The following is a 14,913-nucleotide window of genomic DNA, read 5'->3' as shown; positions in this document are numbered from 1 at the left end:
GTGGTAGAGAAGTATGGAAAGTCAAAGTAGAGCCTCTGTGGCCTGACATGTCCTGCTATGTGCAACTTGACATGTTTAAAATTATCATAGTGCTGCAAAGCTGTCCTCAACATGTTTTCATTAGAAGTAGGATTATGCTAAAGTGTCTGTCTTCTTGGCAGGAGAAACCTAGGTCTATACCTGATATTGTTTCTTCTTTTTACTGCAGTCTTTAAGTTCTGCTTTCTAACATACATCTTTCTTTAGCATACGAATATATGGCATGACTCAAACACTACCCAGGCTAACCACATAAAGGAAATGACATCAGGCAATGTAAGTTTGCATATGCTCTTTCACCACAAATTTATTGTTAACAGCTGAGATCAGGATCTCAGCTATCCCATTTCATCTGCCCAGTAATCCATGGGCGAGGGGCAAAAGCTGTCTTGTATTGTTGATTGCAAAGGCTTAATCTTTTCTTTCTGATAAACTAGCTACTTGTCACAATAACATCTCCACAGCAGAGAGTCCCATCCTATATAAAATACTCCAGGAATTTATTTCCCTCCGCATCTGTTTCTTCATTTTCCAGTTCATACTTCTTCATGGCAACAAAGTAGCGAATGAAAGTCTCTCCCAGAGCCTGTTTCAGACACTCATCTTGTTCCAGGGCGGCAAGGGCATCTTCCATCTTCAAGGGGATCTCAGAAGGTTCTGGTTCATAAAGATCCTGGCTGTCATCTGAACCCCCCGCAGCACCATCACTGGTCTGAAGACCGTCCAAACCTGCTGCCACAGTGGCGGCCAACACCAGGTAAGGGTTCGCGGTTGCTGATCCTAGTTTATTTTCTATCTGGGTGCCTTTTTCACCATGACACTTGATGTTCAAGGCACAGCTGTTGTCGTTGTATCCCCACGTGGTGGGCACACTGTCCTTCAGGTCTCTGCTGTCCTTGCAGTAGCGCTTGCGACAGTTGACAGCAGGGGCCATCAGGCAGCTGAGAGCCGCAGAGTGCTTCAGCAGGCCTGACAACCACTTCTTTCCGGTGAGTGTGAGCCTCTCCACCCCAGAACCACTGCAGAACATGTTTGTCTTCCCGCCCACATCCCAGACGCTATGAGACAAAATTCCTGAATTGCAGAATCCAGTCTCAATTACAAGGCTTGCTATGTAATTATATCTCCTGCCCACTTCTTGGACACCTGATCTGAGGGTGAAGGCATTATCGGCTGAGCTAATGCCAAACTCAGGGAGAAAACAGATCTCCATCTGCCCAGGCCTGGTAGAAGAGGAGAAGCTCTCCACATTTGCCCCAGTGTGATACAGGCCATCAACCAGCTCCTGCATGAAGGGCTGGTCATGGTTACTCAGTAATGTTGAGGCCGGAAAAGATACGGTCTTTGAATTGATCACTTCGGGCACACCAAAAATACAGAAATCATAGATGAAGGCAGACAGCAGACAGAAGCCGGCGTCCTGCAGCTGGCGCAGCTGCCTCTTTGCGATGTACCTAGGAGACGTCAGCAGAGGCTCGCCTGTCACCGTGAAGGTGTCACAAATCACCCGTGCGGTCCTCTCTGCCCAAGGCAAGACTCTGAAGGTCGACAGCTCTGGCATGAGGACTATGTCACTATTGAAGCACGTGGCTCTTATGTGATTCACCTCATTGTCCTTAGGGTTCGGCATCAATTCCAGATAACCACGGGGCATGAAAACTCCGTGGATCACTTTTTCCTGAAGAAGAAAAAGCACAAATTAGCTAGGTTCTAAAACCTGAAGATAAAAAGTGAAGATAAACAAAACAGGGGGAGGGGGAGAGAATCTTGATAATAATCAAAGGAAGCTTAATATCTGTGAATTAACATTAACTGTCACATAAAGTTTTTAAAAATTAAACTAAATATCAAAAAATGAAACACCAAAAGAACTGTTTTCTCTTATAGACCTTTTGAAAAAAATTTTAGTATTTTAATACAAGCCTTCATATGTTTTTAGATGTGGAAAACAACAATCATAACTGCTTCACATAGCTATTCATAAATGCTTTAAGGATTAAAGAAAATCACTATATAGCAAAAGACAAGGGTTTATAACTTTATGGAAATACTTAAAATTATAAATAAAAACTTTTAATGAATTTTATTTTATAGCACTGTTTCTAAAACCTCAGGTAAGGCTTTTCTTTGATGTGATATATTTTATTTTATTACCTTACATATTAAATGGGTGTGATGTGATCATTCCATACTCATAAACAATGTATTGATCACATGGTCTCCATTTCCTGGCATTGCCGACAATATATAACAAGTCATTATGAACTATACTCGCTACACTGTGTCAGAAAACTAGAACTTACAATTCCTGTCTGTATTTTGATGATCATGAACCAACCTTCCTCTATTCCTTTTTCCTTCCTGTTTCCCAGCCTCTCACAGAACAACATCCTATTTAGATCAGCATTTTAGTATCCATGTGTGAAAGAGGACATGAAGCGTTTGTTTCTGTTTCTAACTTACTTCACTAAATTTAATTATAGGGTTTAATTATTTTTGTGTTCAAAAAAATGTGATATATATATATATACATATGCATATATATATGCCATATTTTCATCATCCTTTCACCCACCAATACTAATTTAGATTGACTGCGAATAGAATAGTGCAGTAATAAACAGGTCTATTATATAATCCAGTTCTCTCGCATCTAGATAAGTATAATAAGTAAATGATAGCAGTCTATTAAAAAGAGACAAGTATAGTCATGATTGTGCTTTATTCTATTGTCATATTGTAACCCCCTGCTGACTTCTACTGAAGGAATCTTAAATCTTTGTTGGAGAGGAGACTGTGGTCAGACACAGGACATCTGTCACAGATCCCAAGAGCCAGAACTTCACTTATACAACCCACTAAAGAAGTACCTACTTCATTGTCTCACAGAGTCCCAGAAAATTTATCTGTGGATGAGAACCTCTATCTTCCAAGTTAAAGTTTCCAAATGTAGCATTCCGGTCAGTACGGACTGGATCTCAACAGAGATCCTAGTTAGCTAGAGTCCTAGTTAAATATCTTTTATTAGTTGTTGGCATAGAGTTAGGCAACTTACTGGATGATGTGAGTCCTTGTTGGACGTGTGTCTCTTATGTTCAATGACCTTTTTCATGTATTTAATGTTGTTAGGTGTCAAGAAGCAGAGGTTAATATGAAGTTATGAAACTGGACAGATACATGTAAAAAATAAAGCTTTTGGAAATATCTAAGAATCTCAACAACCCCTCACATAGGAGGAACAAAGACCCTGACTGTTCAAAGTGGTTTTCATAAACTCAGTGAGCACCACAGGGTTAATGCAAACATTCTAACACTCTGCAAGCAACATTAGTTTGCTCCCATCATCTGCAGAAACGCCTCCATAATGGCTACTGTGTACAGCCGACCAGCAGTTCTACAAGATCATATGGACTGGTTCCTTCACAACCTACCACTTTTCATATATTCCTAAGTGCTATTGACTTAACTTTTATTTTTTAATTTTCTTGGTTGGTTGGTTGGTTGGTTGGTTGGTTGGTTGGTTGGTTGGATGGTTTGTTGGATGGTTGGTTGGATGGTTGGTTGGATGGTTGGTTGGTTGACTGGTTGGATGGTTAGTTGGTTGAAACAAGGTCTTCATATAAGCACAGGCTTGCCTTAAATGCACTGTATTTAACTAGAACACCTGACACTCTTGCCTCTGCTTCCTGGGTGCTAGGATTACAGATGTGTACCACCCCATCAAGCTCCCAAATTTGCTACACTTTGGAGCTCTACATGTAAATTCTATGTATACTCACATACATGCATGTGGACATGAGTGCTCACACACATCCACATTGTGAGACTGCTGTGTGGAATATTTTAATATCACATTTCACTGGGAAAAATAGTGTTATTTCCCTCTTTGATCTTTTTTTTTTTTTTTAGTTCAAAAATCTATGCGGTAGTTGTATGTTCCTGAGATGAGTTCTAAAATAAATGAGTTCTATTCATGGAATTTGTGAGAAATCACACAATCTAAGTCTGTATCATATTCCCTTTGCTGTGAACAGTGGAGAACAGCTGGTCATCATTGGACACCAGCAGTCCTTTGAAAACTGTAACAATAGTAGAAAGTCACACTTTAGACTATTTAATCTGTGAGTTTCAGAGCAGTTTTTTTTTCTAATATTCTCTTTTCTTTAAACATTTTTGGACATGTAGCAGAATTCTCACCATTTTCCATTTGCTGTGTGACATATCTAAACTTCTGTATGAAGGTATGAATAACTGTCCAAGACAATAAATTACCTTAAATTATGTGCATAGTAGTGAAACACTAACATGGCTTCATACTTTCACAACAGATTCCTCTGAACTTGATAGAAATGTTGCAGATTAAGTTAAAACCCTTTAGCTCCTGTTATTTGGAATACAATGAAGGCTACCTTTTGAAACAAGCCAAGAGTTGGTTGTGAGATTTATGGTGATATGTCATACTTTTATTAAATCTAGGATAGAACTCACATGATCCACATATGACTTAAATCAAATTAGCCCTTGGATAGAACAAGATTCTACATGTTTGTTGGAACATGCTAATGCCTGTAAGGCATTTAGCACAGTGCCAGGCACACGGGAAACTTTCTAAGCAGCAGAGATGTCATTGAACCATAGTTTCTTCTTTGGCCTCTTCCGATGATGTACAATCCTTTTCCTCTAGTCTCAGCAGATGATCTGGTGTTTTGTTTGGTTTGTTTTGCTTTGCTTTTAGAAAATCAATGTTAGCATTTAAAATAAAAAGCAACACTTACTTCAGACAAACAGTAAGAGGAGTATTAAAGCTGAGTTAGAGGCAGTAAATACAGAAAAATACAGTAGATACCACTGAACTGTTCAGTGACGGGTCTCAGCCTAGTGTCTCAACACTAAGGCTGCCTGGCTGCTTTAGTTTGAGAAAGTTTTTCTAATTCTATAAATAAGCACATGTTATCTCTTCTAGTTATTAATCTAACTTACTAATTTCAATTTGGTGGTTTATTTCCATTAATAAAAATGATTTAAAATGATTCTTGTAATCCCAGTGCTGAGGAGAAGAAGTTCACATAGGCTCCCACCCATAACCAACAGCTCATGTGCAATTGACACCCACATGAAAGAAAAAAACTTGTCTTCCTCAGTGGAGCCTCACTAGGTATATTAGTCACACCTTCGGATAAGACTCCATCTCCAGCAGTAGATGCCCAATACAAGACAACCTCGATGGTGTTTTTATAGACTTTTTGTCTCAAATATTTTCATTTGGTATATTTTGGTTTCCACTTATTGTGGTGTGTGTGTGAGAGAGAGAGAGAGGGGGGAGGAGGGAGAGAGGGAGAGAGAGAGAGTTTCTTGTTTTCTTTTAGTGTTTTGTTTGTTTGCTTGTTTATTCTGTTCTTTAAAGAGAGAAATTGCATAGAGTGCGTGGATGTGGGGGATCTGGAAGGAGTTGGGGAATGGGTAAAGCATGATAAGAACATGTTGTATGAAAGCTCTTTTCCATAAAAAAAAATCTAAGTGGCTTTTTTACAAAACAATGGAGACTATTAATTTCACATTTCTGCCTAAGAAATTTTTCATATATTCAATATATATTCAATATGTATTTTTCACATATTCAATATATATTCAAATGTTTGAATATATATTATTCAGATCAGCTTTCACAAATGAACTTATATATTCACCATAAAGTATCAAAGTTAATTTAGTCTTAAATCATTAGTATTTGTGATACAAATACTAATGAATATTATACCTTCAAACATTCCAAAATGAATATGAAGTGTTCTGTTTAACAATACGTGCTCTCTGATTATAAAGTTAGAATAAAAGATTAATGAACTATGGCTACAGGAAGAAAAATTATTTGAAAATGGGAGAGTAAGAATAAGCACCCCAAAGAAAAGGATATGTGTTGGCTTAAAGTAAACAAAATGACCCTAGAAAATCCTAAGATTGTATCCAGAGATGTAATGTTTCTTGATACCACTGTTTTCAAAACTTAATATTCATTAAGTCATCTAACAATAATTGGGTATATTCATATCTGAATTACAGCTGAAAGGATCTGCATTTTATTTAATAAATCATCTCTATTTAATCATTTCTACCTTTCGTGTTGGCTCTTGGGTCTTGGGTTGCAATTTTCTCATGTCAAATAAAATATAATCTTTATAATTGCTGTAGGAGAAGAGAAGATAGTTCTTTAGAGTGTGATTATTCGAGGCAGAAGGACTGAAATAACCTGCATTAATTAGTTTCCTATTTCTACTGGTAAAGGAATTGCTATTGCGTGTTCATCTCCTTGGGGAGCAATAATGCGTGTGGGGAGGGACAAGGAAAATGGCAAAACAAATTATTGTGTTTCTGCTCAAATTACTGTACAGATTACAAGAAAATGCAGATGAGTACTAAACAGCATCTGCTTCCTAATGGTCCCGAAGCCACACTTAGTGTATCTGTAAAACTCACTTGAAAAAATTGTGCAGGAATGCTCTTAGATCTGGAGACACCGTGCAAGTCTGTTGCTTCAAATCGTACAAACTGGAGGTGGTTTCTGGCCATTTCCTGTTTAATGTGTTTCATTCTAGAAGAAAGTTGAGGCAGGGTCAAACTCTGAGCATTGTCCCGGGTGTGATCTGAAAAGTAATAATTTGAAGTCACTGGATCAGGATGAACCAAAAGGCAATAGGGTAGATGTAGTGAATTAGCTACTAGGGTTACAAACAAGAACAATACATGCCCATCACATGATCATAACTTCACACAGAGATTCCCACCTATCTCTCACTTGCCTTGACAGTCATCCCAAGAGCACTGTCTACACACTCTCAGGGACTGTTCATTAGTTAAGATTTGTCAGCCTAAAAAGATGGTGACACCACATGCTTACTGGAAATACTTGTTTATGAAAATAATCAGAAAATGGAAAAAAAAGAAAACCTTGCTCGTGGATGACAATGGATAGATAACCTGACAGCATAGGAGACGTACAAGTGACCTGTAGATGGCTATCATTAAAGCTTTGTGCCTTCGTGGACAAACCTGTGAGAGCCAAACTGAGCATCCCTACATACTTGGAGATAAAATTGTATTTGTGTTTTCTGTTCTGCTGGCTCCTTTTCCCCTTTCTTTCCTTTCCTTTTCTTTCTGTTTCCCAAAAGTTACCTTCCATCTTCCCAATGGCATCTGAGTCTTAGATGTCAGATTTCACAATTATTTAAGAACGATAACAAGAATGGGAGTGGAGATGAGAAATTGGGACTGTGTGGCCAATTTCTTTAAGTCAGAAATATGATAAAATGTCCATTTCCAGAATGTTAAAGTAGTTTGAAAATTTTAAAACTTTGGAGCTAGGAAAGACTTTTGATACAACGTTTATCTAGTCAGTTCATTAGCCTGAAGCCAAAAGAGACACACAGCAGGAGCCCAAACCCCCCACCTCTCCCTCTCCCCCTCCCCTTCCCTCCCTCTCTCTCTTTCTCACACACACACACATCACTGTTAATATGGAATCTAGAATTTAGTTTTCTGGTTCGGGGTAGGAGGCTTATTACCAGGGTGTGAATGGAGCACAAAAATAAAATGGCCAGGCACAAAGTATGTATTATAAATGCCACTGTCAGAACCTTTAGGGACAGTGAAAGGATTCAGAGAGTCAGCACAAATCAAGATACCCATATTCTTCCTTTCGTGCCTGGCAACCTTCCCCCTCTCTATGCGTCTCTGCTTCTTCATTGTTAAAATATTGCCCAATTGTTATGAGGATTAAGCAAGGTATTTAACAATTCCGTGAGTCAATAAGCATTGTGTAAGTGCTACTTAAATGCAAAAAGTGAGCCCAATTAATCTAACCCCAGTAAATGGTGCTGCGATCACGCCCACGTTTGAATACCCATCAATCTGTCGCACCACTAACATCAAACAGCTATAATTTTTAAGTGATAACTGGGTATCAGTTTTCAAGATATAATTAGGCTTTAAAATAAGCATAAAGATTGACAGTCTAAAAACACAGATTGAGCAGATTTTGAATACACAAACCATGAGGAAAACAAATTACTGGTGCCACTTCTGCACATACATTAGATATAGTGTCCTGTCACTGATACGTCTGGCTACCCCGGGCTTTATAACTACCGTATAACCTTCCGTTAAACACAAACAATTCCACTGGAGCAATTAGGATGCTACACGCTAAATTAACAGTTGGTGCATTCCCACCTTATTCTGAACCATTGGGTGTTCAGCCCAAGTTCAATAAAGCTGCTTATATAAAATAAAAGTCATAAGCAGTTTAAAATACAGAAGTCTTCACATAAGCAGTATTTCGGACATCATAAGCAATTCTGTATTTTTTGACTCTTTTATTCTACAAGAAAAAAAAAAAGAAGAAGCCATTCTGTTGCCTCACCAGTGATGAGAAGGCAGGTTACCTTATTAGCCATTTGTCTTATCTGTATCCTCTAAGCTTCCTACAATAAATGTCTATTGTTTTATATGGTTTCTTTTCACTTTCTTTTTGTAATTTCTAAGCATACAAATTCACAGTTTTCATTATGATATACTTAATTGTATGTGTCATTGTCCTTAGCTCTATTCGGTGACTTCTTCCTCTTTCTTCCCTCCAAAAGTCCCCTCTGTTTTATTTCACAATAAAAAAAAAAAAATGTTCACCTACTTACAGTCAACCACTCAAGGTCAATATTTTTTATCACCACCGACTTATCAAACTGGTTGTATACCTAAGTAAGTAGTCAGAAAAAGCCCTACCCTCAAACTATCTTGTTACCACATGGGGAAACTATAGGCATTGAAACGTGGCATCGAATGAAAAGGTGGGATGATTCGGTAAAGTGAGGGACTGGGGAAGTTAAGCACAGTCATCCAGAACATCCATGAAACCTGTCTACAGTATAAACATGCCAACTCTTATTCACGGAAGCCCATCCTTGCTGAGCTGAGGCTGAGCAGTGAGCACATGCATTTGCTTTCTAAGGACACAACTGGTACTGAAGAGGAAGACCCTTAGTGGGAACTTGTATCCTTTCAAATGAAGACCAGAGTTAAAAATCAAAGGTATCAGCAGGGATGTTTCTTCTGAGGATTCTCTCTAGGACTTATTGTTGATGATCCGCTCAATCTTCTTTTTATTTGAGTCCATGGGTTAATGGATTTATGAGTATACCAAATATCCTGGATTAGGGCCCCTCCTACTGGTTACCTTTAACCTTAATAACCTTTTGACAGAGCCTGACTCAAAATGCAGTCTGAGGTGCTGAGGGTTAGAACTATAAGAATTTTGGAGCCACCTATTTCAGCTAACTGTACTATCCCTTTCTCATATTCTCCAGTGTCATGAAACATGCTGGCCATGTTTCAGAGTCACCTGATTCGTATCTATCTGTCATTCTTTTGCATGTTAACCCATAAGAGTGGGTGGGACTCAGTTCTGCCTGCTGTCCGTAGCTTTGATACCTAAGAGATGTTGGCCATCACAGGCACTCGGCAAATATGCCTTGAGTGAATGAGTTTGTGTGTTAGTGAATAAATTAATATATCCTAAATGATCACTCGTCTAGTTATTAAATAAAAATTTGCATCACACCTTTTAGAATATATATCCTTAGTATCAAATTTTTCATTTAAAAATTCAACCTTTCACCAAAGGGAACCCTATCTAAGCTAAACTCATTTTCAAAGCATCAACTCATCTTGCTGCACCATACTCTGAATTTCTTCCCTTAAAATAAATCATATTTGTTACTTCCAATTAACCCTTTTGGTCAGTCGTTCCCAGTTGTACATGATTGATAGCAGGCAGATAATTACCAGCTCAGGGACTCATTTGTTTTTCTTTCAGTGTGATTCCTGGGAGGTGTTCTCCTATCCTATCCCCTCAGAGGACTAATAAATTAAATCAATGTGCCTTTTATAGGGCAAGTTTTACTGCTGTGTTTAGGGAGAAAAATAAGGAAACACTAAAGAAAGGAAACCTCAAAGCTCATGAGCATCTAGAATGCCTTAGAGAAATGCCATCCATATTCTGAGACGCCGAGAACATATTCAGTTCCCAAGAAAGCCACCGATGCTTATAAGAGATGGATTGAACAGAAATGTGGGCTTCCAGAAATACCAAATCCAGGGCTGGTGCAGTGGATAACAGTGCTTCCAGCACAGCCTGAGAACGCGAGTTTAATCTCCTTACCCCAGAATAGAAAGAAGACTCCCAAAAGTTCTCCTCTGATCTTTATATGTGTTTCATGACTCATGTGAACTGGCAGTTACACATGCATTATAATACACACTATGTCATTATCATCATCATCATCAAAATTTAATCATTATTTATTTTGCTATTTATTGCATTTTATTTATTTGTAATTATTTTTCTATAATAAATATGGAAATTAAATTCTTTATACTGATTATGTTATCTGTAATAAATATTGTAATATGTTATGTTACCTATTGCTTTAATAATAGTAGCTATTCTTATTTAGACAAGAAAGAAATAGAAATTTTAAAGTGGGGATAACTGCCTGTGAAGTGTACTCTTTAACACATGCCACTTGTTCATGGGATTCTGCCTTCTTCCTCTGGAGCCCCTGGATCTTCATTCATGGGTCTTCAGTGTACATGGCTACCTGAGAATACCCACTTAGTGCAATGAGGCCCCGTCTTCCAGCCAGAGTGTGTCAACCTTAGACAGTGCTGCCAAATCCAGCTGACACAATAACCAGGTGCAAGTCATTAAAAATGTGAATGAATAAATAAATAAATAAATAAATAAATAAATAAATAATAACTGTTAGGGCAAAGGGACTGATCTTGAAAAACTTAGTTATTTTTGAAAAACATTTCAATGTAGTTGAAAATACTTGTCAAACTTGCTTCTACTTAGGTAAGGTATCAGTTTTCACATTTATTGTTGTATAATACATTGGTGGTTTATTTGGAATTATAGGCTATAAGAGCTTAATCCAGGCTGATCAATAAAGCTACCCACACCCCTATTCATGAACAGTCGTACAAAGACAGTTCATGGGGATTTTTTTTATTTAAGATTAAGATACCCAAATTCCATCTTTGTTTTTCTGTCTGAAACTAGAGCATATAAAACAAAATCCATAAAAACATGCAAAGCATACCACCATAAAGGCAATATAGCCAGCACGCTCTTTTAGCCCTCCAAATGTTTAAAACCCTGTTTAAATTTATTGGACATACTTAACTATTAGAAATTTTTATGTAATAAAATTTTGAGTTCAAGCTTTCCCTAAACAATGTGGTAATACTGGCTGGACACTTCTCCACGGCATCATTGAGTGGAGTTCTGGGGTAGCCTAAGTGGTACACTCGATCTTCTACCTCATGGGGTCACAGATAGCTACTGAACTCCCATTTGAGCATAAAAGCAGCCTCAAGTAATACATATTTGCAAAAAGCATCCTTCATGCCGAATCTGGGCCATACTTTGTTCTACTGATTTCTCATTACTAGCACTAGTGACCCGGCCATTTGTATTGTCTGCTCCTGATACACACAGATGTCAGAATGGCTGCTCTTTACTCCATGGATAGCACAAAGCAAGGCACAAAGAACATGGGGGATAACAGCTGCCATGGCAAAAGGCTATGATCCTTAAAATAGGAAATATGTCTTACAGTGTCAAGGCAAGATCTTAGAAGCTTGGGTATGATTTTGAGTTTTGGTTTTGGGTTTTTTTTTTCCCCTGCTAGAAATACAGAAGGGAAATTTAGAAATACAGAAGGGAAATTTAGATTGGTTCCAGACAGAAGCATCATCCTGGGCATTACTGGCCCTCAGATGTAAAGCCAAAGAAATGATTCTAAGACAAAGGAATCACCCAGTTTTAAAAGGAAGCAATCTAGCGATTAGACTGGGTTCTCTCTACATTCTGAATGAAGTTGTATGTGAATCTGTGGTTTTTATAACTCCATTTGTGACCATGAGTCCTGCTACCCCAAAAAAAAAAAAAAAATTGAATACAGACAAGAGCCTCATGGTGCTCATTTCCTCTTGGGTCCTATGTGTAATAAAAAGGGAGAGGAGAGAAGGGTGAAGAGAGGTCTGAACTGTACCCTTGCTCCCTGGGAGTTCACCACACAGTTCTTAGAAGGTTCCACCTGTCAAGAATGTCTCTATTTACCTAGAGGTTGTGTATCAAGCCAGGCAGTCAAACAATGTCATTTGCGATGGTGACTTTGTACACATTCTAACTTGACCCCACAAGGAGTGGGGACAGAGGTAAGTCCCATGGCCAATGCAGCATGTTCCAGTAAAGTCCCTGGATATCAATACTAAAGTGGGCATCCTAAGCCAGCAAAACACATTGACAATTGATGCTGTTATTTGTGCTTTCACTGGGAGAGAACCAGTGAACACCCATGTTTGTTTTCCTAGACCTTATACCCCAGATTATTTTAGCCTTTTATGTTATAAAAGTTATGTTACAATGAACTATGACCTGAACTATAACAGCTTTCATAGCTTCTGCTTCTCCTCTTAGCAGATACGTTTAGAGGACCCTGAAATTAACCACGAAAAACTCCGTAACAGAAGGGAGGATATGGGTTACATCCCATTTCTCTAACTTCATAACCCACTGTATTCCCTCTTTTTCCAACCTCATTCATTTAATCTATTCTTTATAGATTGCCTCAAACAATAAATGTCTCTTTTTTAACCAGTTTCTATCACTTGTATCCAAGAGGGTGTTAACCAACATACTCATCCACCAGAACAATTACTCAGCAATCCAGAGATCTTAAATGATGGAATTTCATTTCTAGAGAAGACTCGAGTGCTCTTGCTTGGTAACCCGTCAGTTTCCTTTATCAGTTGCCTGAAGCATAATGAGGCTGCAAAGAGCTTTATAAACACAGATGTAGAAATTCTCCTCTGTCTTTGCTTGGGGGAGGGGAGGGGCTGAGATCTTCACTATTATCAGATCATCTCGAGTTCAAAGATCAACTTGGAAACAGTGGCTAGAAGCACTTTCCTGTTTCCTCCAGAATCTTTCCAGTTAATTACTTACCAGTATTTGGGTTGAATTCAGCATCAGGAGCACTGGCTGAGGCACTGGGAAGCGAGGGTTTTACCACTGGCGTCTGGTCCTGGGCATCTTCAGCATTGTATGAGGACCAAGACTCAGCAGAGCCAGCTTTGCTCACATCTGCTGTTTGGTTTCTGTATGTCTCTGTGTTAATAATGGAAAAAAATGTCAAAACACATTAGAGTTGTTTTCAATCATCTTTAACACAGCATGAAGACTGCTTGAAAAGATTCTTTTCCCATGCAGTGATACACCAAACAGGGACAGTGGGTGTTGCCTGCCCTAGATGCAGGCTGTAAGGAAGTGTATTGTCTGTAGTAATAATAATAATAGCCATTAACCTCCCCCACACACACACACATACACATATACAGCAGAGGACTCCTTGCTCTGGTCTCAGTGAGAGAAGAAGCACCTAACCCTGGAGAGACTTGAGGCCCCAGGGAATGGGGTGGCCTAGTGGTAGGGTGGGGTGGGGAACATCCTCTTGGAGACAAGGAGGAGGAAAAATGGGATGTGGAACTGTGGGAGGGCACACCGAGAGGGAGGGGGTAACGACTGGACTGTAAAAAAATAAAAGCAATATTTTAAAAGGCTGTTAAAGTCTGCTTTTATTGTTAGCATGGGCTAAGGGCTAGCCATTCCTTTTGCCTCCTCTTTGGAACACCAGGAGTGACCTTATTCCTACTCAGCACCTCTTAAGATCTGTTAGAATACTGTTAGGGTTTCAGCAAGTGGATTAAAAACTCCCTCTAGAATTTTCCTGTGGTCTCCCAGGCCCGTAGCCATAGAGCTCACATTCTTTCTCAGTGCAGAAGGGAGCTTCTTTCCAGCTCTGCTTTCCATCCCCTGCCCCCCCCCCAGCATCCTTCCCTTGAATTCTAACTCTTTGATTGGCTATTTCTTCCATAGTTGATGCCAGCTTATATTTGCCATCTTTCATGCAGCAATACTTAGCATCTTATTGTCCCTTTGCTTCTCCAGACATAGAGAAGTGTTTCACAGGAAGGAACGTGAAATAGAAAGTGCCACTGTCCAAACCAACCACAAAAGATCACAGTAGCCGCATACCAGTGGAATTGTCCATGGTGATTTCGTCCCGATCCGCTGAGCAACGATGTGGTTTGGTAACTTTTCTCCTTGTCCTTTTCAACTTGTTCATCCTGCTGCCTTCAGTCGCATTGCCTTCATCTTTTGTTGGGTCCTGTCATAATTAGTAAGCAAAACCCCACATAACATACCATGCATCCAGTTGGATTTGGATTGAACACAAGACGTTCTCTACAGGAAGTAAGCAGTCACTTCTTTGCCCCTTTCGACTGAAAGAGGCTGTATTTTCTCTACCTTCTTTGATCTGTGTTACAGAAAACTGTTGAATAAATTAATCTCATGTCTACCTAATCAATGTTGATTTATTCTTAACTCAGAATGTTTTTAAATGGATTAGTCCTTAATAACTAGTGAAACCATTTTATGTAAAAAGTTTTATTTTTATGAATTTTGTTTTCTAATCATCTTGACCAAAAGCACAAGCACTTGAAATTTTGGATTCTCCCCTTTTCCTTCACTCTCCCTTACCCTCCCTCACCCTCCCTCACCCTCCCTCACCCTCCCTCACCCTCCCTCACCCTCCCTCACCCTCCCTCACCCTCCCTCACCCTCCCTCACCCTCCCTCACCCTCCCTCACCCTCCCTCACCCTCCCTCACCCTCCCTCACCCTCCCTCACCCTCCCTCACCCTCCCTCACCCTCCCTCACCCTCCCTCACCCTCCCTCACCCTCCCTCACCCTCC

The 14,913-nt window shown here is 39.3% G+C and overlaps 1 protein-coding gene across 1 annotated transcript in view; it reads right to left on the bottom strand.

Annotated features, from left to right (window-relative positions):
• Positions 1 to 316: 316 nt before the first annotated feature.
• Positions 317 to 14,913, bottom strand: part of Lgsn (lengsin, lens protein with glutamine synthetase domain) — a 26,782-nt gene continuing 12,185 nt past the window's right edge. Inside the window, exons 2-5 of the mRNA XM_028775521.1 lie at positions 14,192 to 14,324; positions 13,103 to 13,264; positions 6,514 to 6,680; positions 317 to 1,717 (exon numbers count right to left, since the gene is read on the bottom strand). Of these exons, the coding sequence (XP_028631354.1) occupies positions 518 to 1,717; positions 6,514 to 6,680; positions 13,103 to 13,264; positions 14,192 to 14,324 (1,662 nt within the window). The 3' untranslated portion in view covers positions 317 to 517. The remainder of the gene's footprint in view (positions 1,718 to 6,513; positions 6,681 to 13,102; positions 13,265 to 14,191; positions 14,325 to 14,913) is intronic.

This window comes from Grammomys surdaster, unplaced genomic scaffold (genome assembly GCF_004785775.1).
Source record: "Grammomys surdaster isolate TR1022 unplaced genomic scaffold, NIH_TR_1.0 255, whole genome shotgun sequence".
NCBI lineage: Eukaryota > Metazoa > Chordata > Mammalia > Rodentia > Muridae > Grammomys > Grammomys surdaster.
This window is presented reverse-complemented; position numbering and strand designations above follow the sequence as displayed.